Source organism: Stegodyphus dumicola, chromosome 11 (assembly GCF_044657685.1).
Source record: "Stegodyphus dumicola isolate Sdum_Otavi_A_Nest chromosome 11, ASM4465768v1".
Taxonomy (NCBI): domain Eukaryota; kingdom Metazoa; phylum Arthropoda; class Arachnida; order Araneae; family Eresidae; genus Stegodyphus; species Stegodyphus dumicola.
This window is the reverse complement of record NC_140778.1, coordinates 85,168,968-85,196,048: the sequence shown is the minus strand read 5'-3', so window position 1 is coordinate 85,196,048 and position 27,081 is coordinate 85,168,968. Positions and strand designations below refer to the sequence as shown.

Genomic DNA, 27,081 nt, shown 5'->3' with positions numbered 1-27,081 from the left:
AAACAAATACCAATTTTCAAATTTGGCCTTCCAGATGCACATATTCGTTATTCAAAATTTGATGGCTCTAGGTATTGTTTTATCATACTGCGAGAAACATACATACATTCATGCAGATTCTTCATTATTTAATTTCTTTAAATATAACACAGGGCCATAATATTTGGTGGCAACAATTTGAAAAGTGAAACAACACTTGTAGTGAATCGAAGCAAAATGCCAAAACGAAATTAATAGCCCTTCTGGGCAAATTGTCTCTTTGGGTTAATAAATAAATGAATAAAGATAAAATAAATAAATTAATGAAGATAAAATAAATAAAGGAATGAATGAAGATAAAATAAAGGAATGAAAATAAAATAAATAAATAAAATAAATAAATGAATGAAGATAAAATATATAAATGAAAATAAAATAAATAAATGAATGAAGATAAAATATATAAATGAATGAAGATAAAATATATAAATGAAAATAAAATAAATAAATGAATGAAGATAAAATAAATAAATGAATGAAGATAAAATATATAAATGAAAATAAAAGTATCTCTGATGAGGGAATGAAGTTACGTTCGTGATGTATATATAATTTAAAGCATATCAAGCCAATGTAGATTTATGCTGTTCTATTAATTTTTTAATTGATAAATGAATTTTAATGGATGGGATATTTACCAGAAAAATCGCAGATGGGGAACATTTGGGAGCTCTTCATTTGAAAAGTTGAGTAAATTATCGGGTGGGGCACAGAGATTAGGGAAACGGGATGTTGGCTGATATGGCTCGGATTGCCAAGCGGAAACCGAGTAGTCTGCTCTTCACCTGGCAGAGCGGAACACCTGCCCATAAAACAGCCGACGATAGTTTCCTGTTGTTCTATCCTCAACTCAGTGCTAGGATGTTTTCCTTTTGTAAGAGTTGTGACAGTGCAAAAAGTGTAACGAAAAATTAAACTCTGTATAATCAAAATATTATACTATGCAAATTTCGAATTATAATATAATACTTTGAAGACGATTTTATCGGTAAAATTAAGAATTAAAATGTGTAGAATGTTTTAAATTGCAAAATTCAAAAAAATATTTCGTTTCGCTTTGGAAATAAACGTAACGTCTACTGTTGCCAACTCCTGAAAATGATTATAAAACTTTTCTATTGAATAATGAATATCAAATTTTTGTAATAAACAAAATTTAAAGATATATTTATCTATTTATTTATTTTTCCCCTTCACCAGAAGGGTGGTTAGGCTCGATCCTCATTTTTCAAATAAACGGACACTGCAACGAAATGTTATCACCACTTATTATTTTTAAATAAATAATACAGAGAAAATTAAAAAAAAAACAATGATTGTATATATAACAACAATATAACAAACAACAGCAACACAGAGAAATTAAAAACAACATTCTTACCAGGGATTCTGAAATTATGCTGCTTTTACAAACTTTTTATTTTGCTGTTGAATTTTATGTGGAACAAGTGTTAGAAAATGTTGTGTTTAATTAAAAAAGAACGTAGAAAGTTAGTAATAAAAGACCACTGCTTTTCATTTTTTCCTTGTTAATTTTTTGTCTTTTACATTACCTTTTTAAAAATTTTGTGAGATTGCTGCGGAATTTTATGTGGCGAATTGTGAAGAAAGTGGTGCTTAATAATAAAGTTAAAAAAAAAAAAAAAAAAATTGTGTCAACAGAAGGAGTCCAAGAGCAGACTGATAAACTGCGAACTGAGAGAGAGTATAAAAAACTTTAAAGTAAAACTCTCTCGTCTGAACTTATAATCTGACTTCATTCAGAATTTTTTTAAATATATTTTAAAATCAAACTCAGACTTATAATCTTTAAAAATACATCGTTTCAAAAGCTCCAACGTTTGTTTCTGAATTTTCACTTTAAACGTTAAATTGGTGTAAAAAGAAACATGTGAAATTAGTAGGGTGGGGTGGGAGAAGTTAGATTATCGTTTGACAACATTAGAGAAAATAAATATATAAAGATGTCTGCAGTTTATATATTATAAAAGAATTTCATCATAAGCGACAGGTGGAATTGGGGGGGGGAGCAATTTATGCTACGGGGTGCATGAAAAGTTAGAAACTTCTCGCCCCCTTACTTGTGAGATAACTAACTTAATGCTGTGTTTAGCAACGTGCTTTTCTTTCTAATATCGAAAATAAATTAAATATTTTATTCATCGTCAAATGGCAACAAGTCTATGTAGATGGCACCGATAGATCTAAAGTAAGAATAGATATTCGATTATATTTATTTCGTTTTGTTCATTGTTATTTATATATATTTAATTTTTTTTTCCATTTATTTATTTATTTTTTTTTTTTTGAGATATCAACGTACTTGTTTAACAACAACTCGGCTATTAACAGATATTTTTAGGAAAATATTTGAGCTTTCATTTTTAATAATTGCATCATTTTTAGTAGTAATGAGATTGGATCAAACAAAATTCCTGTAAATTAAATGTAATTTTACACCATCGGATAGAGCGGAAAATCTTGAAAGAAATGCGATATCACTCCCTTTGCTGTTATGATGGTACGAAAGAATAAATTTAGGCAGCACAAAGATGGCGCCGATTTTCTTTATTTTCATCTTACAGTTTTTAAAATTTAAAAATAAATATAAATATCTTTTGTCTTTTACGGTTTCAATCACATGCACGAAGAAAGTCATTTTTTGGACAATTCCAGATTAAAACTTCTCGGTATTAGCAGGCCTGTGGTTTATTTGTGTTTGCGACAAAGGATGTTGTAAGAGCTACTAAAACCCTCTTTATATGCGTAAGTTAAAAATATATATATAAATCAAAATTATAATATAAATTAGCAATACTCTTAATCCCTCCTCTTTTTTAAAAATAGTAATGCCTTTTTCTGCATTACGTAACAATGATGAAGACGGGAGTTAAAAGTCTATTATTAATTTATTATTTGAAAGATAAATATTTAATATTTTACCCATAGTTATATAGATGACGAAACGCGAATAGGGTAATTGAAGAGTTAGGTTTTTTTTTGGGGGGGGCAACTTCCCTTTGAAAAGATCTGTCTCCTGCATGCTCAACAATTATCCACTTTATGCAAATTAATATTTATTTTTTTTAATTTTAAAGGTTTTTTTTAAGGTAAATATTTGGGAATGTATTATGCTTGCTCTTTACTTACTTATGTTTATATTGCAAAATAGTTCGCAGCAATAATTAATCAATTTATTTGGTTTGCAACTGAATTTGCATAAAATTTTAATTTGCTTTATATGAATGAGATTATGATATTATATTTATTAATTGCACACACACACACACACATATATATATACATAATCAATTGTCGAAGTAAAAATTAGTAAATCACAAAAACGTGAGACCTAGTCGGTCAAAATTGGGCGCTGAGCTGCATAATAGATTGATTGCTTTGATGTTTTAAAGTTTAACTTTGAGGTTTTAAGACACGCAAATACGTCGGGAAAAGGGACAAATCTATTGAGACATCCTTAGTAGTAGATGAATTAGAAAATTGATTACAAGGAAGGCTGTTTTCAATCTCAGTGGGGTTTGTTCGACAAAACGTGTTTGCATGTTTTTGTGAGTTAATCAACTTAGGTGAGGGCTTTAAGCACTTTTCCCTTGATAAGTTCTGTTTGAAGCCCCCTCCCCCTTATGTACAATTTTTCTATTTTATGTAGTTTGGATAGGTTTTTCCACGTACATGTTTTGATTTAGATGATTTGACATTGTTTTACATGTAATATCAGGAATTAGATGGGATATTCTAATTTTCTCTACGGCTCTAGCTAGGTTTTTAACCTCTCCTTTTCTTATCAATTTATATATGATCAAGATATAATTGAATCATACATCAATACATCAAAATTGAAGCATAATAAATACATGGAAGTATATACATCAAAACTGAAGCAAAAACTAAATAACTCAATAAAACAGCTTAATGAAAATTCTTTGGTCTTTTTCAAGCAGTTCATAAAATATTATTAATTAAAGGCTATTAAAATGCAATAAAGCACAAAACAATTCTTTGCAATTATCTTAATTTTAATTAATCATCATGATATAATTTGCTCTTGTGTGACACTAAAACAAAAAATACTGTAAAAATAAATAGCATGAGAATTTTCGAAATAAGAAACCAGAAAAAAAGTTGGGTAAATAAATATTTAAATTAATTTTGAACCAAGGAAAATGCAGACGTGTTAATAAATGTTGTAAATCAAATACAACTATTGCAAATCAAAATTAAACATAGTTTAGAGCCAAAACTTTGAGGAAACGTACTTAAAAGTAAAATAAATAAGTTATTTTATGTACAAATTGAAGAAAAAACGAAAAAATCATGCAAAAAATTATAAAAAAGTATCGTAGGCTTGTAACCTAAAATAAAACGCATGAAAAGGGGCAGATGTCTAACATTGCAGAAAATTTTAAATTAAACTGAATTAATATACATGCAATAAAGCAGACTTAGATGTAATGATATTGTAGAAATATTGATGGCGTAAAAATGTAGATTGTAGATCCATGATGAAGAGCAAGAATTTTGATTGCGTAGAGTGTTGATCCATAATGAATAGAACCGATTAAATCTTCATTTTTGTTTCAGTCAACATGTTGCGGCTACAATCAACTTGACACACTACTTGTGCCTATTTCAAAATATTTACATTTTTGACTGCTTTGCAGTAAGAAGAGAGCAGCAGGCAGCAGTCTAGCTAGGCCAAAGGGTAGGAAGCAAGTGCACGTTGTACTCAGGATGAAATCTTAATTCAGATTATGTTAGTTTCGGTTCTCGATGGAATTTGACTAGATAATTAATACTGATGTAAAATTATTATTGGCTGTTTGAATTTTAGTTCCATTCACATCATCTTCGCTATGTAAGAGTCATATGATATGGATTAATGCGAAATGAATCAACGCAGAAAGAAATTACTATTTTTAGAATAAAGAAGCGTAAGAACTAAAGGGTTATTGCTAATTAGTCCAAAGGGATTTGAATCCCGAAGGACTATTAGTTTCGTTTTGGCATTTTGCGTCGGACGGATAAATGTCGATTCACTTTTCAAACTGTTGCCATAAAATGTTAGAGTCCTGCATTATATTTGAAGAAATTAAATAATGAAAATCTGCGTAAATGTATGTATATTTCTCACATTGTCATAAAATAACGGTACATAGAGTCATCGAATTTTGAATAACGTAATCCTCCAACGAATATGAGCATGTGGAAAACCAAATTTGAAATTTGAAATTTGTTTTATGATCGATTTCCTATTTTTTAAAACTTTGACGAATTTTTGATTAACAAAGTCAAGGATTTCAAAGCGAGCAATGGCAACGTTGTGCAGAAAAAACATTTTTATCTCCAGCGCGTGAGTCTATCGGAAATTCTAAAGATATGCTCGTTTTAAAACTATTTTGCGATATTGCTGTTGCACTGGATCTTATGGTTTAAGTGCGAGGAACATGATATTTAATAAAGAAAGGTAACACACAAAATGTTAAAAAACGCCCCTTTGGACGTAATTTAAAATCCGAAACATTTCAGATTTTTTTTTTAAGTTATAATTTATCTTTTACATATTTTTTTATTTTTCGTACATATTTAATTTATCTTGTAAAATTTTTTTAGTTTTCTTATATATTGAATTTATCTTTTATATATTTTTTAGTTTTCTTTCATATGCAGTTGTTACAACTTTTAAGCTTTAATTATCTTTCACGTATTTTTTAAAGTTTTTCTACATATTTATCTTTTATAATTTTTTTTTCCTTACATATTTAATTTATCTTTTACATATTTTTTGTTTTCTTACATATTTTATTTATCTTTTACAATATGTTTTGTTTTCTTACATATCTCCCCCTTCAAAGAGAAAAAAGCGTAACGACTTAAAACATTATAAAAGCAAAAGTTTTAAAGCAGCAGCAAATGAAGAGAACTGTAAATCCTAAAATTTAGAATAACAATAAATAACTGCATCAGTATAATTTTTTTAATACAAGACTTTTTAAAAAAATAAATGCAATTTTCAGAGTCATATTAGATTTTTCAGAATATCTTGTTTTAGAGTTTACATAATCATAATTCTTCAGTTTCACTTTTATTGGGTAATTAATGCTGCTGTAAAAGTATTATTGGCTGTTTGAGTTTTAGTTCCATTTACATCATCACGTAAGAGTCATACGACATGGATTAGTCTCGAAATGACACAGTGCAGTAAGAGATTACTATTTTTAGCGTAAGCATTAAAGGGCAATTGCTAATTTAAATTAAATTTATGTTTTATATATTTTTCTTATATATATATATATGCATATGTGTGTGTGCGTAAGAAAAACCAATTTAGAAGTATTGATGTATCAACACTGAGATGTGGAAATATTGATGGTGCAACACGTAGATTGCATAGGACGTAGATCCATATTGAAAAGGAAGAATTGTGATTGCCTAGAAGGCTAAAATGCTGCTGCGCTAAGAAGAGAGCACAGCGTCTATATAGGAAGAGAGGCAGAAGCTAAAGTGCACAATAATCCAATATGGGGGCTTACTGAGAGAAGGTTTTGGTTTAAGTTAGAAAGATATCAGGTCTCAAAATTTTGAATTAAAGTTCCGAATTAGCTACGTCATCGGCATTACGCAAGCCATGTGACATAGATTAATCTAGAAATGGCTGGGTCCCGAAAAGTTATTACGAATTTTAGAATACAGAGAAGACTTACCCAAATTTAAAATGAGGAATTAAGTGGTTATTACTAAATTAAATTATGAAGCTGATTTTATACTTTTTTCTTACACACACAATGTATATATATATAATTTATTTACTAATGGATTATTGATTATCTCCTTTGAGAAAGTTAGTACAATTTTAGTTGAATGAAGTAACTTATAAGCATTTAAAATTGAATCTTGAAAATTTTTAAAAAGAAACATCAAGTATAAAACATGAAAAAACTAAAAATGAAAATGTAAATGTAATCACTATTATTTGATGATAGTGATTACATTTACAATGAAAATGTAAATTAATCGCTATAAATGAAAATGTAAATTAATCACTATTTTTAAAAAATGAAAATGTAATCACTATTTTTAAAAAATGAAAATGTAATCACTATTATTTTATTACTTTGCAGCTTTTGCGCAAGTATTAGGTAATTTATCACGATTTGTTAATCTCTCTCTCTCTATATATATATATGTATATATATAATTCGTTTTTACTCCTAAACTTAAAAGAGTGAAAGTCGTTTGTTGGCCTGAGTGAATTATTTACTCCATGCTATTCACTTTCTTCATTCCTTTTCTGAGAACATTAAGTATACTCTATTCTACGATACACCTTTGGCATTGTGCGTGTATTTATTATCGTCTGCGTATCTCGGTGGTCTTCTTTAAAAGAAAAACAGAACTAGGCGTGGGCGTCGAATTGAATTGAACTGTGTGGTCCGCGCTTCCGGTCTTTCGAAAGTGAGAACCAAGACGAAGAGCCTATTCTCGAACGTATTGTGCGCCTCTGCTTTTGTGCTACGCATCCTTCATTCATTTTCTCCATTGTGAAACCGCCCGACCAGCCCCTCGCTTCCGGTCGAATCGTCTGCCAGATTTTCTTTAGTAGAAGAGCAGGAGGAGGAGAGGAAGTTTAGAACATCGACAAACAAACCCACTCGGGCGAGTAAACAAAAATTGCGTTCTAAATATGTTTTCGCCATAGGTAACAACAGCTATGACCTCTTCTTTTTTTACGTCGTCTGCATCATAAAATTCGAAGGGAAGACGTGCGCTAGAAAGTGTGCCATACTTCCTTTTAACGATTGGGTTTTTATTAGCAGACGTAAATTCCACCATCACCGTAGCTAGCTTGATGAAAAATGTAGTTGTAAGAAAGTACGTTTATTCGAAGCTTTAGGCGCGCCCTTGCTTCGAATCTGTCCTACCTAGTTAAAATCGTTTGGTAATCAAAATTAAGTAAATAAATAAATACATAAAATAATAAAGCGAGTTCTGTCTTCTTTCGTTCCCTTTTATCTAAAATACCTCCAAAAACTTAGGGAATTTAGGGCAAAAATTAATAGGAATTAATGATATTAATTTTTAGTATGAATTTATCTAAAATTAATAATCTTATTAATTTCTATAATGAATATTCTATGTTCTGATGTATTTAATAATAATAGTTACATATGTTATTTCAGTATTAAAATCACTTTCTCTCTTTATATATAGAAGAAAACTTGATAAATACAGTACCTTTACAAAGGCGTTTTTATTGGTTACTTGAGGACATTAATTGCCTTTCATCAACCTACTGACTATTTTCAAAATCAAGTACTGAAAATTTAACACATGAATAGACAGGAAAGAATAGGTAGTAGTTTGCTTCGACCAACAAACAGCGCGTCATTCGGAAGCGTTGCCATTTGAGGTGGCATAAATCTTTCAGATTTAAATTATAAATTGCTTTGATTGCTAAATAGAACAAACTAAAAAAATCAAAAGGAAAATTTAATCTCGAAATGCGATTGAGTCCATTTGGAAGAATGCAAGATATTATTGCTTCATATTTAAAATGTCTGTTATCAATTAACAAACTAAACTATTTAAAAGTATTATATGCAGTTCTTCAAAAGAGTATTTTTAGTCCAAATTTGCCCAGAAGGGATCAGAAGGTTTCACTTTTTAAATTGTTGCCAGCAAATATTACAGCCATGTATTATATTTAAAGAAATTAAATAATGAAGAATCTGCATGAGTGTACGTATGTTTCCCGAAATGTGATAAAACAATGGTACCTAGAAACATCAAATTTTGAATAACGTAGTCTTCCACTCGAATGTGACATCTGGAAGCCTAAATGTGGAATTTGTTTTATTATCTATTTCATATTTTGGAAAACTTAAACGAATTTTTTGATTAACATACTCAACGACTTCAAAGCGCACAATGACAACGCTGTACGGGGGAAGAAAAATTAAAACATTTTTATCTCCAGCGCGCGAGACTGTGTATCGGAAGTTCTAAAGATATGCTCTTTTTAAATTATTTTACGATACTGCTGTTGAATTGAATTTTATGATTTTAAGTGCAAAGAACGTGGTATTTAATAAATAAATGTAACGCAAAAAACGTTAAGAAAAAAGGCCCCTTTCGGAGTAATATAAAATCTGAAAGCATTCAGATTTATTGGTTTTTTTAGTTTTCAATCTGATTGATTTAAATAAAATTGCATTTAATTCATGATCAAAAACATTAAACATTTTTAAAGAATTACATTGCATTTTTTTTTTTTTTTTAAATATACAGGAGATACCTAATGTTCCCATGTTAGTCCAAATGCATATTCATCTCTATATATAGATATATATAGATACGATATGTACAGAATAAAACATTCTTATTTTCAGAATGGGAGACTATCTTGCAGAAATTCTAAAGATATGCTGTTTTTAAATATTTTGCTGTTGAATCGAATTTTATATGGAGCGAAGAATGTGATATTTATTAAATAAAATAAACACACAAAATGTTTATAATAAAGAAACAAAAAAAAATATTGTAAAGTCATCTTAGAAAACTGAACATTGATAAGATAGACTGAAAAAACAATTTTATTGCATCAGTATTAAGTTTTCTTAGTAAGATGGCTTTTCTTTCTTTATTATTATGGGTTTCTGCGTTAACTTTATTAAAATCACGCTCTTTGCAGTTACGTCACATAAAACTCAGTTCAACAGCTAAATCACAAAATATTTAAAAACAGCATACATGTTTAGAATTTCCGACAGACTGCACTCTGGAGTTAAAAGTGTTTTATTCCGTACAGTGTTGTCACTGCTGGCTTTTAAATCGTTGTGTTTGCTATTCAAAAATTCATTAAAGTTTTACAAAATATAATATAGGTAATAAAAATACATAAAACTCCATTCTATGAAAGTATTGAATATTTTTAATTAGATAGATCATGAATTATATGTATTTTTATTATTTCAGTCAATTTGATTCAAAAGTAACAAATGAATATTTTTAAGAACTGCATCTACTGATTTCAAGTTATTTAGTTTGTTAATCCATAACTAACAGATTGAGTCTAAAAGATAAATACCTTATATTTTGCCGAATGGCAACAGACTCGAATGAAAAGTGAAACGACTCATTTAAATTAATTCGACAGAAAATCTCATTTCGGAAATAATAGTCCATTTTGGGCTAAAAAAATCACCCTGAATTGATAAAAGTTTCATTCGACAGATATCCCTCGAGTGCTTTGCGATAGTTTAATGAACCAAACCCAAACCAAATTTAAGTGTTTATGTTTCACTCAATGGTGAAACATAAATTAGAGTGATATAGTTGCTATAGTAGCATAATGGAATGTGACGGCTTTAATATTTTGAAAGATTTCGCTAAAAACATTTCTAATAAAGAGGCTGTTAACACATTTTTTAGATGATTTTGCTTTGGTATTTAAAAAAATCGTCTGTCTGGAAACTTTTTTCCAGTTGCAACTCTTTTATAAAATATACATTATCGTTTGCTACTTGATAGTTCTGTTTTCAAGCAAAATGGCGCTTCGAATGAAGAAGTGAATGGAAGGCTAAGCTTGTGCTTTTCCCGAAGAAAATTATTGCCATCTAGTTCATAAAAAACGTTGTAGAAGACATAGTTTTTCGATATCTAAATCTACGATAGGTAATATTATCAACAAGCAAGGAAACAAAAGGTGAAAATGTGGCTTTAAATGCAAAATTGATTCTAAATACATCCAAGGAATAAATGGACTATTTACAATGTTGCAAAGGAGATCTATAATGTTGAAAGAAAAGCTAGCAAGTCAAACAACAGTCGATAAGTCATTAAAATGCTCAGTGTCAACTGTAAAAAAAAAAAAAAAAAAATGATTAATCCTGATTTTAATCTTAGAAAGGTGAAAAAGCATATTGTGCATCCTTTTTCTCCTCGGAATATCGCCGAACACAGAATTCTGTATGAGAAACATTTATCCTGACAAAAGTGGGTAAATGTTGTCACAATAGACGAATCTTGTGTGCATTTAAATTACTGCAATAAAAAAAGAGATCCTTTAATTATCATCAAAGAGGAGAAAAAATGTCTTTAAAACATGGTTCCAAGAAACTGAAGAAAGTTTTCAATATTTGTGATTGTTGCTGGTTTTTCATATAACAGGAAATTAAAAATAAAGAGAGTAGAGAAAAATGTTCAGATCAGCTCCACATTTTATAAGGAACCTATTTTATACCCAGTTTTCAAATATGAAATACCTTTTATTTATCCACAATGCCTTGAATCAGTAGAACTGCCTGAAGACAAAGCAAGCAGAACAAACATCAAAATTCATTCTTAGTTTCCTGGGAAAAAAATGGTGCAAGAAACGGGTATCAACCATACACTTCACTCATATCCCTACTATCCTTGGGCATACTGGTAATCCATATATCCATTCAGCATCCATGGGCATACTGGTAATCCATATATCCATTCAGCATCCATGAGCATACTGGTATACTATCCATGGGCATACTGGTAATTCATGGGGCATACTGGAGTATGCCCCATGGATTTTGGTGCTTTTGGAGTTTCATAAAGCGAATTGGCCTATAACCCTTCTTGGATTTTCGAAACCTGTTCAAAAGGAATGGATAAAATACCCCTTCCGATACTATAGAAAAAGCTTTATTGTCTTGGAAATTAGGGTGTAGAATAACGGTTATCAAACAGAACATTTTAAACACAAAAAGTTTAGGAAAAATATTTCTGTAAATCCAATGAAAATCTTCTAAATGTGTGCGAACAACCTTTGTAGATCTAAGATTTAACAAGCTTTTGTTTTCGAACGCAAAACTTTTACTTTTCCTGGAATGTAAAACTGGAAAGTCAATTCTGATTCTTGCATTTGATTGTTAATAATCGATTTCTTTACCACTGCAGACCATCCTATTAAAAGCAGCGCAGCGGAGGATTACCCCAAAAATAAAAAATAAATAAAAAAAGTTGGACCGGAAAAATCACTTCAACTCAAAAGCTTTTCAGAATTTGACATACCATTCCTGTAAGAATATAAAAGGGAGGTGAGGTTGCACCTTCGGAGGGGGTAAACCGGAAACAGTCTTGGGGACGTAAAACCTGAAAATATCCCCTAACTAGTGCATTCTTTATCCTTGCCTGGCCCCGTCGTGAAAATCTATTCTGACCTGCCACGGCGGGAAGTATCAACCAATCAGGATGCAGAATGGCAGCAAGCTATCTAAGATCATTTGGCAGCTTCCAAATAGATAAGAAATTTCTTCAGAAGCGGTAAAAAATAAAAATAGATAATGACTTTTAAATGATTATTTTCAGGAAGTATATAATCAATTCTGGAAATGAATTTTTTAATTCCGCGCAGATGAAATCGTCTGCGGTTAAAAATATTCTGCTCCCCACCCCGTTTCCAAAAGCCACAATAGCATTAAATTATATTGTAGTTGTTGTTGCATGAATTTCATGAAAGAAAGTTTGCCAGAGCATGAAGGAGGTTGGACTTACATTTCCACCTCAATTCTGAGGCAGAGCACCGTCATTGGGGGTCCAAGGGTCTCCTTCCCCTCTCTCCTACCACCAATCTACAAAAGAGGACTTTCGGCTCGCCATATATTTAGAGTGCCACCATGTCGCAAAGACACCATATATTTACAATAATCCATACCTTCTCCATGATTCGAACCCGGGCCTTTTGATACAACAGTGGGCTACCCTAAGCTACTATGCAGTTTGACCATTAAAATATAATGGATCAAAAATAATTTTCAATTTCTTTTTTTGAGGGGAGAGATAAAAACTGACAGTTTATGAGCCTTTTGAGAAGCTTTCTTTGTCTTATAAATTAATTCTCTCTCCAATAATTGACAAAACTGTCCCTCGCTGTACTATATTTCTTATAAAACGAAAAGCTTTTTACATGTTTTGGTGAACTACAACACAGTCTTCAGGATAAAATTGTTAAAAATGTTAAATATTCTTTATTCCTGAGAGACTGTTTCATGCATTTTACATACACGATTTTGCTCAGATCATTTACGCCCAAAATGAAGTTATTGTTAATCCAAGTGCCATACGAACTTTAATTTATCTGACTATATTGAGCACCTTGAATTTTTTATCCGCATAAAAAGGAACATCATATACGAATTGTATTTGTTAGTTTCGTACCATATTAGCTTCTGATCATGTGCTATATCGATTATTCCGTGAATATTAATAATTATTCCTCATTCCATGAATATTAATATCATTCACATGATTACGGAAAAGCATCTTTAATGTAATATGCATTAAAAAACAGCAAAAGTAAAATTTGTATAATAATAAAAAATTTCGATAGAAACATATAGCTTACTGTTACTTGAGATTTTTTTTTTTTTTTTCTTTTTTAAGTATATTAAAATCATAAAGATATATTATAAGGTAAACACTGAATACCATTATTAGAGGTAAAAAAGTTTGAAAGCTTTCAGATTTTATATTACGCGCGTTTTCTCTTTTTACACACTAATACACCTTTCGAGATCATTTGGGCTACTGTCCTTTTGGGCTAAAAATATTTTTAAAAGGCATATTTTTAGAATTTCCGATAGACAGTCTTGAGCGCTGAAAATAATGCTTTTTTCCGTACAGGAAACATATACTTTTACTTAGTGTTTACTTGCGTAATAGAAACATATAGCTTAGCGTTACTTGTAAGTTTCTTTCTTTTTTTTTTTTTTTTAAATTATATTTAAATGTAGAGACATATTATAAGGGAAACGCTGAATCCTATTTGCTAGAGAAAAAAAGATATTAATTTCGTTTTAGCATTTTGCGTAAGTTCACTATAAACGACGTTTCACTTTTCAAATTTTTGCCACCAAATATTACAGCCCTGCATTATATTTAAAGAAATTCAATTATGAAGAATCTGTATAAATGTATGTATGTTTCTCGTATTGTGAGAAAACAACTATACCTAGATACATCAAGTTTTGAATAACGTTGTCCTCTACTCGAATATGGGAATCTGGAAGCACAAATTTGGACATTTCATATGGGACAAATTTAATATTTTGTAAAACTTTAACGAATTTTTGTTTAACAGACTCAACGATTTCAAAGCGAGCAGTGGCAACACTGTACGGAAAAACAAATTATATCCAGCGCGCCAGACTGTGTATCGGAAATTTTAAAGATATGTTCATTTTAAAATTATTTTGCCATATTGCTGTTGAATTTAACTTTATTGTTTAAGAGCGAAGAACATGATATTTAATAAATAAAGGTAACACACAAAACGTTATTAAAAAAAAAAAAAAAAAAAAAACGCGTAGTATAAAGTCTGAAAGCTTTCAGTTTTTTTTTTTTTTTTTTAATTCGTTCTAGAAACGAAATGCATAAACAAACTCTTAGAAAACGAAATGCATAAACAAACTCTGATCGCTTGGCTGAAATTCTCTTCGACTATTCGATCTGATTCGATTCTTCTCGTTCATTTAACGCAGTGGTTAAATTTCACTTGCTAGACTGTTCAGAACCTGTTCGAAAATTTTTGATGATTCTGCTTTGCTATAAAAAAAGTCGTCTGCATGGATTTATTTTTAACTGCAACTATATTTTGAATGTATAAATTAACGTCTGCTAGTTGACAGTTTTGTCTTGATGTTGTTGAGACATTAGGTATTTTTGGGAGAAGGCAAGATGAAAAATAGCAACAGCCTTCGCCGGGAATCGAACCACATACCTCTGGAATACCGGCCCAGTCTGCAGAACCACTACACCACGAAGGAACGCCAAGAAGGGGGGAGAAATACCTTATATACTCCCTTTTTTAAAGGACGGCTGGGGTTTTTAGGGGACCCAATTGCCAAATCCTGGGTGTGAAGAGTCATCATCCATCACCCTTTTAGTTCGGGCGCCACTGTAGAGATATTAGGTATATTGGAAGCAGGCAAGATGAAAAACAGCAACCGCCTTCGCCGGGAATCGAACCACGGACCTCTGGAATACCGGCCCAGTGTGCAGAACCACTACACCACGAAGGCACGCCAAGAAGGTGGGAGAAATACCTTATAATGCAAAGTAGCGCTTTTAAAGAAGCAGTGGATGGAAAACTCTGTTTGTGCTCATTCGTAATAAATTTATCCATATATTAAAGAAAGCTGGGAAAGCCATGGTTCTTCGATATCTAAAGCTACGATAGGCAATATTGTCAACGAGAAAAGATAAAAAAACGTTCAAGTTTGGCTTCAAATGGAAGATAAATACCCAAGGGGGGGGAAGCAATGTTTCTAATGTTGCAAAAGGTAAGATCTTTGTTTAATGTTAAAAGAAAATCCGCCAAGTTAAAACACAGTTGCAAAATCATTAAAATGTATAGTGCCAACTAACTATAAAGAAATGATTAACGCTGATTTGAATCCCCAAAAGGTGAAAAAATATAACGTGCATCGTTTTCCTTCACGACATGTCGCGGAAGACAGAACTCCGTTCAGAGTTCTTTATGAGTAACATTTACGAGGACGAAAATGGAAAACAACTCTCACAACAGATGAATCTTGGATATATTTAAATGACTGCAATAATAGCAGGTCCATTTATTATCATGAAAGAGAAGCGGGGGGGGCAGTCTTAAAACACGGCTCAAAGAATCTAAATGAAGTTTTTAAAAGGGATTTATGATTGTTGCTGGTTTTTCATAAAATAGAAAATTTTAAATAAAGAGATTGTAGAAAAATGTTAATATCAACTCCACATATTATAAAGAACATATTTTATACCCAATTTTCAAATATGAAGTACTTCATATTTAGCCACAGTGCCATCATTCAGTAGAATTGCATCAAGACAAAGCAAGTAGCAAAACGCCAAAATCCAGTGTTGTTAATTTCCTGCGAAAAATAGAATACGAAACGAGTATCAAGGCCCATACCCTTCACTTACATCTCTACTAAACCTCTTGATGTATCAACCATGGAGTTTTGCTCTTTTGGACTTCCATTGCGACTTTTTAAGCGAATTGTCCAAACATCGGACTTACACTCCTATTTAAACTTTGGAAAACTGTTCAATAGGAATGGAATAAAATACATTTTCCGATTTTACAAAAGGATTTATTGGCTGGAAAAATTACTTTGTCGAAAGAAAGTGAAGAATATAAAGGTTATCAATTAGAACATCTAAAACACAAAAATGTTAGGTAAAATGCTTATGTAAATAGAATGAAAATAGTCTAAAAAATGTGCGAATAGTCCCTATATGTGTTGAGAGCGGCAGATGTTAGTTTTTTTACTTAAAAAAAGAAAAATTATTTTTTTTTTTAAACTGTGACTTTTTTTTTAAATATAAAACTGAAATCTGCAGATTTTACATTTGCAATCTTTTATTTTATTAATTTAGCTTTTTTAATTTATTAATTTTTATTCTGTGACACAAAATTGCGTCAAAATGATGAAAGGACAGTGAGAAAACATTTCAACATTTGAAACAGTAAGAAAAACAGGGAGCTGTTTGCACATGAAATTCATATTTATAATTTTAAGTTTGTAAGTTGTAAAAAATAGTAATTTGTTTTAAAATAAATTAAAAAACAAATTTTTTAAGTCTGATAGCTTTCAGATTTTATATTGCACCCAAAGGGACGTTTTTTGAACGTTATGTTAGCTTTATTTATCAAATATCATGTTCTTCGCACTTAAACCATGAAGTTGAATTAAACCGCAATATCGCAACATAATTTTAAAATGAGCACATCTTTAGAATTTCCGATACACAGTCTCAAGCGTTGGAGATAAAAATGCTTTTTGCAACCGTAGTGTTGCCATTGCTCACTTTGAAATCGTTAAGTTTGCTAATCAAAAATTTGTTAAAATGTTACAAAATATGAAATCGATTATAAAACAAATTCCAAATTGTATATTAGGACTTCCAGATGGGCAGATTCGGTGGAGCATTAAGTTATGCAAAATTCAATGGCTCTAAGTACCGTCGTTTTATCACAATGCGAGAAACATACATACTTTTATGCAGATTCTTTATTATTTAATTTCTTTAAATATAACAAGGCGATAATATTTGTTGGCAACAATTTGAAAAGTGAAACGGACATTTAAAGTTTTCAACGCAAAATGCCAAGACGAAATTAATATTCCTTTGGGTTAATAAATTAAAAAACACTGAAGTACTTAGAATAAGTTATCAAAAAAAAAAAAAAAAAAAAAAAAAAAAAGTCATTTAAAATCATTGGTAACAGATAGTTGTATGTTTCCGTATGTTTATTAAAATTCTAAAATTTGTGACAGTTATCAGTTTCATGAGGTCTATTTTACTAACCAGAACAGAGAATGTTTTCAATTTATCTTATGTTTCTTTTATGTAAGAACATCGCGAAATGATATTTAATATTTGCATATACATAATTAACATATTCTAACATTTATAATGATATGTGTGCACTAAATTAAATAACAACTGAAACCGCAACATTCATAATTTTCGACAACAATACAAAAAGAATGGAAAAAAAAAAAAAAAAGAAACGAACTTACCTTTGTTTTATCAGCATGGGCTTTGACAGAGAATTCCTGAAAATTTTCTGTGTGTACTCAGAATTTCACACGTCCTGTCGCTCCGGAAGGTGTTCGAAATGTGGATCGTATACACCGGAAAGAAGCAGGGACAGACGAAACTTTTTTCTTTTCTTTTTATTTTCCCTTCCCCCCTCCATTATATTTTCTTTTCTATTTTGAAAGAGGAGGCCGTGAATTTCCGCCTTCCTTCTTCAGGTCACGTGAATCTGCCGTAGAAAGGGGCACATCCACAAGCTGAGGCGCAAAGGAAGCGGATTACGGATGCTTGTTTTTTGTTTGTTTTGTTTTATTTCCTGAACGATTTGTGTTTACGATTTACCTATTAACGTGCTAACCTTTTTGCTTTTTTGTTTTTAACTGTTTATATAAAAATCAACAGAGTAAACTATTTTTAAACATGCACAATTAGTTTTAGTAAATTATTTGTTCAGCAGAATATATAAAGACTCAAGTGCGAGTTATTCGAACTCCAAATTATCCGAATTTCGGATACCAATAATTAAATACTTCAGATGCTCATGACTCCAATTAACCGGTTTCAAAATATGCGCAATTTTAATTATCTGAAAAATAAACATATAAAAGCAAATATCCAGACTTCGGATATTAGCAGCTCCTATTTTCTGGACTTCAAACATTCATAACTCCAATTAATCGGATCCTAGACAACCATAACTCCGATTATCTACATTATTTCTAATCTTATCTAGGCCTAGCAATGTTTGTTGCCAATCTGCTTACCCGCTTTTAAAATTTAATAAAATTAATTAAAATTTTAAAAATTACTGAGTGGTAATGCACTTTTAAATTGCTGAATTTTTCTATTAAATTCAAAACATAAATATCATGTACTTTGCTAAATGGCAACACCTTGCTACTCAGTTGAGTTTGCTAATAAAAATTCCATTAAGTTTGCATGGAGTATAAAAGAAATAGATAAAAATAAAATAAACAAAGTGAAATTTTGGGCTTTTAAGTTCTCTTTTTCAGACGAAAGACAAGGTCTGTTCAAAATTTGGTAGCTCCAGGTACTGCCATTTATACACATACAGACTCTTCATTATTTAATGACAGAGATATTGTAACGATTTCAGGAATTTATAAAAATTGAACAAATGGTTAAGTAACAAAATGCAGCTTGTACCAGAAAATATGATGAAGAGTTTTTTAAAAGAAAAAAAGAAGAAGAAGAATGGAATAATAAATATTTATTTAATTCAGATTTTAATGAATGTACTGATGATAGTCATGATTACACTCACAACAGCATTGAAAATAATATTGAATTACTTATTCTGTAACTGGATATCTGGAACTAGTGCTCCCAGCTTTTTTTTTCATTTGCGTACCCCTTGATATGACCTCATAATTATGTAGTATGGCTAACTCTCGTTTCAGAAATTATTTTTAAAACCCATACCACCTTCAAGTATTCCCGCAATATGCCTTACTATTGTTTCATCTTAGTGCTATAAAATTCAGACTCCAGTGAATAAAGTCATAAAAATGTAATCAAGTGAATATTATTTCATTATTTATTTCAAATAAACAGTTATTTTTAAACTGAAACAGCATTTTAATGAACTGCAGTGATTCTGAGTATCAGCTATTGTAAAAAAAAGGAAAGAAGAAATTGGTTGACTTGATGAATTTATTGACTGTTGATAAGATTTACACTTTTACCAAGAACTATAAGCATTCCTGAAACAGTGCTATACCGCTCTAAAATACTAAGCATGCAATAAATTTAAAAGAAATAAATATATATAACTTCATTCGAAATAAATAAAGGTTATTCAATAAAATGCTTAATTGAAAACTATATGTTTAAGAAACTTAAACATGTAAATTTAGCTTAAATAATAAAATCAAAAGCGGGATTAAATTCGAAAATTGTTAAAAAAAAAAAAAAAAAAAAAAAAAAAAAAAAAAAAAAAAAAAAGAGTTAAAATTTATAGTGTGTCGGAAACTAGAAAGAAAAAAGTTTCAAAACTGTATAAAAATTTCATCTAAAATTAATTAAAGTTCATGTATATGGTAGGAAAATTTAATAAACAAGTTCAAAATTAGAGTACATTAAAAGTTATGAAGGTTTAAAATGTATGAAACAAATTAAAATTGCATCCAAAATTAAATAAAGTTCATATATGCGGTCAGAAAATGTAGGAATTAAGCTAAAATTAAATTTATATTTGAAATTACGAAGGTTAAAACGCATAAAAGCAGTTACAAATTAAATGACAGTCATGCACATAGTGTGGAAATATAGCAAATTAGTCAAAATTCAGAGTATGTTGGAAACAAAAAACTTTGAAATGTAGAAAAGAAATTAAAAGTTACATCTAAAATTAAATAAAAGTCAGGTATATGGTAGGAAAATGTAATGAACAAGTTTAAAATTAGAGTACTTAAAAAAAATTTGGAAGGTTTAAAAATGTACGAAATGAGTTTAAAACATCACATAAAATTAAATAAAGTTCATATATCAGAAATAGGAATAAAGCTAAAATTAGGACTATATTGGAAATTATGAAGGTTAAAATGTATGAAAGAAATTAAGTAAAAGTCATGTATATAGTGTGAAAATATAAAGTGGTCCAAAATTAGGGTACATTAAATATTATGAAGGTTAAAATGCATAAAAGCAAGCTAAAAATGTTACATCTAAACTTAAGTAAAGGTCATCTATATGATCAGAAAATACATAAAATAAGTTAAAATACAGAGTATGTTAAAGGTCACTAACGTTAAAAAGAGGAGAAAAAAGTTAAAAATTACATCTACCATTAAATAATGTCAGGAATAAAAACGCGTGTTTTCGTGATTACACTCGTAAAATATAACAAATAAGTTAAAATTCTTGTCTAACAAGTTGGAAAAAACTCTGGGAAAGTGAATTTAGTAATAAAAATGCAATTCAGATTACGTAAAGTAAATCTGGTATTATGAACAGAAGATTTTAAAAAATAAAGTAAAATTCTGAGTGTATAGGAAACAGTAAGGCTTAAAATATACGGAAACATAAGAAAATTAAGGCCTGATCGATCGAGATATTTTAATTCCAAGTTTCAATCCCGGTCTCAGAAACGTAATATCCGATATGCACTTATTCAAAACTAAAACATTAGTACTACCGAATATCCTAAAATTAAAGCAGTATCAATTAAAATTATACCAATAAGTATTCATTCTAGTATGACTAATATTAAAAAAAAAGTTTATATGCGTCGGGGGGAACTAAATGATGAAATTTATTCTTTACAAATTTATTCTTTGCAGAAAAGGACACTGTCATAGTAACGCAATGTTAACATTACTACAATTGTCGTTACCACGATTGCCTCTCGATCAAACCTAAACTTTTAGTGTTGACCAATCCAATTCCATAGCCAACAGCATGCGAACTCCTCCACAATCTCCACCCCTTCCGGTGATACCATGCATGACGTAGCCTCCCTTCCGCAGACGTCACTGGCCATGCCCGCACCGCACACCGCAAATGGCGGTGAACCCCCATTTTATATCTACTTATGTGGGACAAAAACAAGTTAAATGACGTATATTATAGAGACAAGTTAAATGCGACTACGGATAACATCAATACATCTAGACGTTAAAAGTTTGTTTCAGAAAACACAAGCACACTCTAGTCATTAAATAAGGTGACATCTGAAGCACGAGCTACGTTATTAATGAATAAATTATACTGATTTTATGTCAAAAATTTTAAATTGTATGCTGTAAGGTGATAGTCTTTAGTAAGGTTGCAGTGAAAGAGATAATGATCTATTGTGCCTTCATTCCCACAGGTACAGAGATTTGTACGGTGAAGTCCGAATCTGTGAAGGTATTCTGTAAATGGACCATGAGCTGTTAGGAAAAATGTAATTGAACGGTTGGTAGATATTAATGATTTGGAAGGATTTGATATGGAGGTAAAAGTTTTTCTACCGGTTGTTGCTTCAGTCCAGGTTTGCTTCCATAAGTGCATTAATTCTGTTTCTAATTTTGTTTTTAGTAATGATATTGGATATGGAATTGAGTAATTTGGAAGGGAAGAATTGTTTGCAGCCTCTTTTGCTAGTTCATCTGCGAGCTCGTTACCACTATTACCGATATGTGATTTAATCCATTTGAAATGTGGTCTACTATTGTTTTGAAATTTAGAAAGTAGAAAATGAATTTCTTGTACAATAGGCGATCGACTGTGTCCAGTTATAGCTTGAATACCAGATTCACTATCAGAGAGAATTAAGGATAGTAAAGAAAGTTCTTTTGCGAAGCATATGGCTTCTTTGATTGCAAAAAGTTCTGCTTGAAAAACTGAGTTGTAATTGTTTAAACAAATATTCCAGTTTTTAATATTTGAATTTTTTCGGAATGCGCAATATGCACTACCGACGCCTGCTTCAGATTTCGAACCATCAGTATATATGGTGAGTTCATATTTATTGAGTTCAAAGGTTCCCAATAGGCATTTTTTGTAAAAATATGTAGGATGTAGCTCTAAGTTGTGTTTAAGATATTCAAAATCTGTAGGTGGAAATACATTATTATTCAGTATGCTTTGAATTATTAGTTTTGATATTCTTACTTTATTTGCTTCTTTTATTAGAGATAAAGTTATTGGAGGGATACCGGTTATTATTTGTAGCGCACTAGTTGGAGTAGTTCTATATGCTTTTGCTAGAGAGAGGAGGAAAGGTCTTTGGATTGAGAGTAAATGTATTTGAACCTGGGAATTCAAGGTTAAACCAAAGACGGAAGCTTCATATAGTAGTATTTTTTCAATAACTTATGTACTCTATTTCTCTAACTTTGAGGATATACCCCAAGAGCTTGCTGTTACAGATCAAAGAGAATTGTGAAGGATTAAAGTTTTGCTTTTGAGATATTGAATATGGATATGCCAGGATTGCCGAGTATCTAATACTATTCCCAGGTATGTGGTGCTCTTGCCAATTTTAATTTATTCTTGAGAAATTTTGATTATTGGCTTTCTTAGGTTTTATATGGAGGTACCTCTTTTTGGAATACATAGTGCCTTACATTTTGTAGTTGAAATTTTAAGATGAAATTTATCTGTCCAATTGCGGAAGATATTTAAAGAAAAACCGGAGTTAATTTCCAATGATTTCCGGCTACTTGCGTTCACAGTGAGAAGAAAATCATCTGCATATGCTTGGATATGGGTATGGTTAATATTGTCATAGAGTTTTAAAACTTCGTTTTGCTATAAGATTTCAAAACGTAAGCAAGATCCTTGAGGACAACCTTTTGTTAATTTATAATTTATTACACCTGAATCTGAAGAATATTGTAGAGTTCTATTGCATAGGTAGTCTTTGATAATATGAAGGATATCTGAGGGCATGATATTATTTCTAGAATTGTTATGATGTCTTTCCAGCGGATAGAATCGAAGGCTGCTTGAATATCTATCGAAATTATTATTGAATGAAGATTCTTCAAGAATTAATTATTCATCTTTAAGACTTCTTGCATTTTTTGAAAAGCATGATCTATTGATTTATTTGATGTAAATCCATACTGATTTTCATGCATGATTTTATTTTTATTTAGATGATATAAAAGTTTTGAAAGGATTAGTTTTTCAAGGAGTTTGCCCAACATGGGAAGAAGGCATATTGGTCTATATGATAGAGGTTTTGTGTCTGGTTTATTTTTCTTGAGGAGCAAAACAACTTCTGCATTTTTTAATATATTAGGAAATGTTAAGTTATACCAGCAGGCGTTAACGAATGATTTAATATTTTGTTGATTATTATAAAAAATACGTTTTAAGATGATGTTGTTCATTCTATCGGGACCTGGTGCTTTCTTGTTATTTAGTCTTTTGATGATATGTTCCAATTCATCGATGTTTGGAGGGATGATAATTGTTGGTGGATTAGGACGACATGTAGAAGAACTGTTAGATGCTTCTGTATCTGTGGTATGATTCGATCTATATTCATCTTGACGGAATAGTTTTGATAAAATTTCTAACGCAGTCTGGGAAGAGGAAATTGATTCAGAGAAGCTGTACGTTGATAATGAAGGAGGAGTGAAATTTTTATTGTGCGCTATTTTGAAGGTGGAGTCATAAATTTTGGAGGTAGAAGTGCAAAATATTTTCCAACTTTTAATTTTTGATATTCTGATATTTCTTTTATAATGCGCTCTTGCTTTTTGGAATGCTATTTTATAGTGAGTTCTTTCTGTATCTTCTATACAGGCTTTGTATCTTCTTCTCTTACCTTTTTTCTTTCTGTTGCAAGATTTTGGTTCCACCATGGAGTAATTAACTTTTTGCTACTTGAGCATTGTTTATATGAGGCGTTGCAGATCTCTGTTATACTATTTATGAGGTATGAAACAGAGGTATTGACTTCTGCTTTTGAAGAGGCTGTTTTTAAGGAATGAAGAATACTAGCAGAGTAATTTTGTAGATTAGCTATAAATTTATTGTGTCCGCCATATTGAGTTTTGAAACGACGCTTTTTATTAACAGTGAAATCAGATTGTATTTCAAAGGTAATGAATCGGTGATCACTAAAAGATTCTATTTCAGAAACTTTCCAATTTGAGATTAAGGATGCTATTTTAGGCGTTCCGAGAGTTAAGTCAATCCAACCTTGGAATCAGGAATGTAGGTGGACTATTTGCATTATTTAAAATTGTGTTTTATTGTCATTTTCTTTTATTGTCTTTATTTACAACGTACTTATCTACTTCAAATATTACTTTAAGATATATATTTCTAAGGGAGGGATGGGGTTCGCCGTAAAAAACGTAGGGTTCCGTGAGTCGACAAAGTTTCAAGACTACTGCTACAGCAGATTGCTTATAAGAAAGGAATAGTTAATATTCAGAGCTGTAGTAGTTGTTACCAATCTCACTTGATGATTGTCTGACAATGGTCAGCACAAAGCCTTACCACGACGCATTCTTTGCCACGAAATTTATCGTGGCAAAAAGTCATATGCGCCTGTCGTTGGCAAGAATCTTGAGTATCATATAGGTGACAGCCGCTCGACTTTAGCTCAGTCCCCCCCCCATTTGTGAGAGACAGCACCCGGGGGATGAATCCGATTGTCTACCCCTCTTTCCCTGCCTTCAACCTCTCGATAGGACTTTCCGCTCGCTGCATATTTAGGGTGCCCCCATGCAACTCAGACACTATCAATACATTTACAAAATCATTAAAATGTTCCGTGTGAACTGTAAACAAAGTGACTAATGGGGATTTGAATCTTAAAAAGGTACGAAAACCTAATGTGCATAGTCTTTATAGAAAAGGAGGGTCTTCCTACCTTCTGCCCCCACCACTAAGTGACTTTCGGCTCGCCAGATATTTAGAGTTTCCCCATGCCGCACAGACACTAGACATTTACAAACATCCATGCCTTCTCCTAGCTTCAAACTGGGACCCTTCTCTACGGCAGTCAGAGTCAACGCTATCCTGGTTGGGAGGCAAGATTCAGTGTCCAGTAATCAGAGCTTAAATTCAGTGGGCGAATCGTGTTTTCGATTAGAATTGCAATTCGTTCCGAGTTCCCAAATAAAATTAGTTGTGGTATTTTAATTTATTATTTAAATATTTGTCATAAATTGATTAATTTTTAGCTCCAGAGGTGGTATTATTCTCAAAATGTACTTTTTGTTCTAATCCTTTTTCAAACAGGTGCTACCAAATGTTATCATCCTGTATCACTTTCAAAGAAATGAACTAATTAAGAAAATATATGCATGTATGCGTGTTCTTCGCATTCTGGATAAATGACGGTACTTAGAAACTTTAAGTTTTGAATACACGCAGTAATGCACCCGGAAGACTGAATTTTGAATTTATTTTGTACAAATTTAACGAATTTTTGATTAACATATAAGATTTCAAACCTAGAAGCACTACAATGTGTCCGGAACGTTGAAAACTGATAAGCGAATAATCGTATTAGTTCAGAGTGATAGAAGCGTAAACTTGCGAAGGGTTCCCTTTATTATTCAAAATAAATTTAACGGACGACTTCTTTCTCCGAGTTTTACAATAAAGCCTCCAGTTGGCCTTGAACTCAGAAATGCTAAGAAACAAAACTTAACTAATCTTAACTATAAAGATATAGCCGAAGCTATCAAGATTCTAACAGAGTTGGCCCCTTAACGCTAGCTATCGAAGCTATCAAGAGCAAAAGTACGGCGAACGTAAAAATAGCTTTAGAGAAAGTATAGCCGAAAGGCTAACGCGCGCTGTATAGAAAATCTGGCTCTTTCATGAAGTCACACTTCGTGAAGTAGTAGTAGAACTTCAGAGATAAATACTTCTTCTCCTCATTTGCATTCAACCGCGATTCTGAAAACACGTTCTGGCCAGGAGTTGTAAGCTTGAAATTAAGAAAAGACAGGAAAGTATCTTTTAACTAAAAATTAACTGTTAGAAAATTAAGATAATCGTTAACAATTTTCCCGACCAGATTTTCACTTTGCAATAAATAACTTTCGTTGTTTAGGGCCAATTTTACAGCAAATCTAAAGCTAGACTAAAAGTAGAAAATTTTACAGTTTTTAATTGGCAACAACCATCTACTTCTTCTTGCTTTTCTGTATTCCTCCATCCTGACGAAGCAAGACTCTTGGAAAGTGGGAAACTTCAAAACCTCCAGCTTCTTGTTCGATTTCGATGATCCAATGTCATTCAACTTCCTCTTCTGCCCCTTTTCGATGAACCTCGGGCTTTTGCGCGACGACTGTGGGTTCTGGAATTACAGTTTTCTCTTGACTTCTGGCGGGGCCGTTCGTCCTTTTGGGTGTTTCCACTTCCGTTTCGACATTCTTACTTGCTGGGCTGGCACGGCTGTTTCGGCTGGTCTTTTATTCGTTGTCATTCTCCATTCTGGACATCCTTGGGCTCCCTAGTGGTCGTTGCTGCGGTAAAACGTAGCTTACGTTTCGTTGATTCCGCACCTCGTTGGATCGGTTGTTTTACTGGGACATTCGAATTATCAGGGGATACATTAAGAATTATCAAGAAATACCCTCATATGCGGTCAGGTCGTAAATTTAGAACCCCTTTTTTCACAGGGAAGGGGCTGAAAAGTAGGGAATAATCTTGCTCCAGGTCTTGAGAAAATGTGGGGGTCGTTTAAACATCTAACTTCTCTACATTCAGTTTTATACAGAGGAAAACACAAATTGAATTCTTCGAATGAATGCAATTTTGTACAATGAAAAGGTATTACTTAACGATAAAGTGTAAGATAAATAACATCTTTTTTTAAAGCCATAGGTGTAGAAAGACAGATATTTGTTACACGAATGAATTTGTAGTAAATATTGAGTTTTTCATTTCGAATGCTAAGTTCCATGTATACGAAGTAGCTGAGTATATGAGATAATATTCATAACCGAATGACTTTCAACCTTTTCA

General features: G+C 31.4%; 2 protein-coding genes across 5 annotated transcripts in view; one reads left to right on the top strand and one right to left on the bottom strand.

The window, feature by feature from the left end:
- LOC146994177 (uncharacterized) overlaps positions 1-27,081 on the top strand; it is a 269,374-nt gene that overhangs the window by 3,104 nt on the left and 239,189 nt on the right. The gene's annotated exons all lie outside the window — the stretch shown is intronic.
- Positions 1-27,081, bottom strand: part of edl (ETS-domain lacking) — a 43,615-nt gene that overhangs the window by 9,411 nt on the left and 7,123 nt on the right. The window contains exon 1 of one of the 4 annotated variants that reach the window (XM_035369763.2): positions 17,613-17,785. The exons of 2 other annotated variants lie outside the window; for them this stretch is intronic. In XM_035369763.2, coding sequence (XP_035225654.1) covers positions 17,613-17,629 — 17 coding nt within the window. In that variant the 5' untranslated portion in view covers positions 17,630-17,785. Of the gene's footprint in view, positions 1-677; positions 818-17,612; positions 17,786-27,081 lie in introns of those variants that run through there. One more of the 4 variants, XM_085826953.1, reaches the window with a different exon arrangement.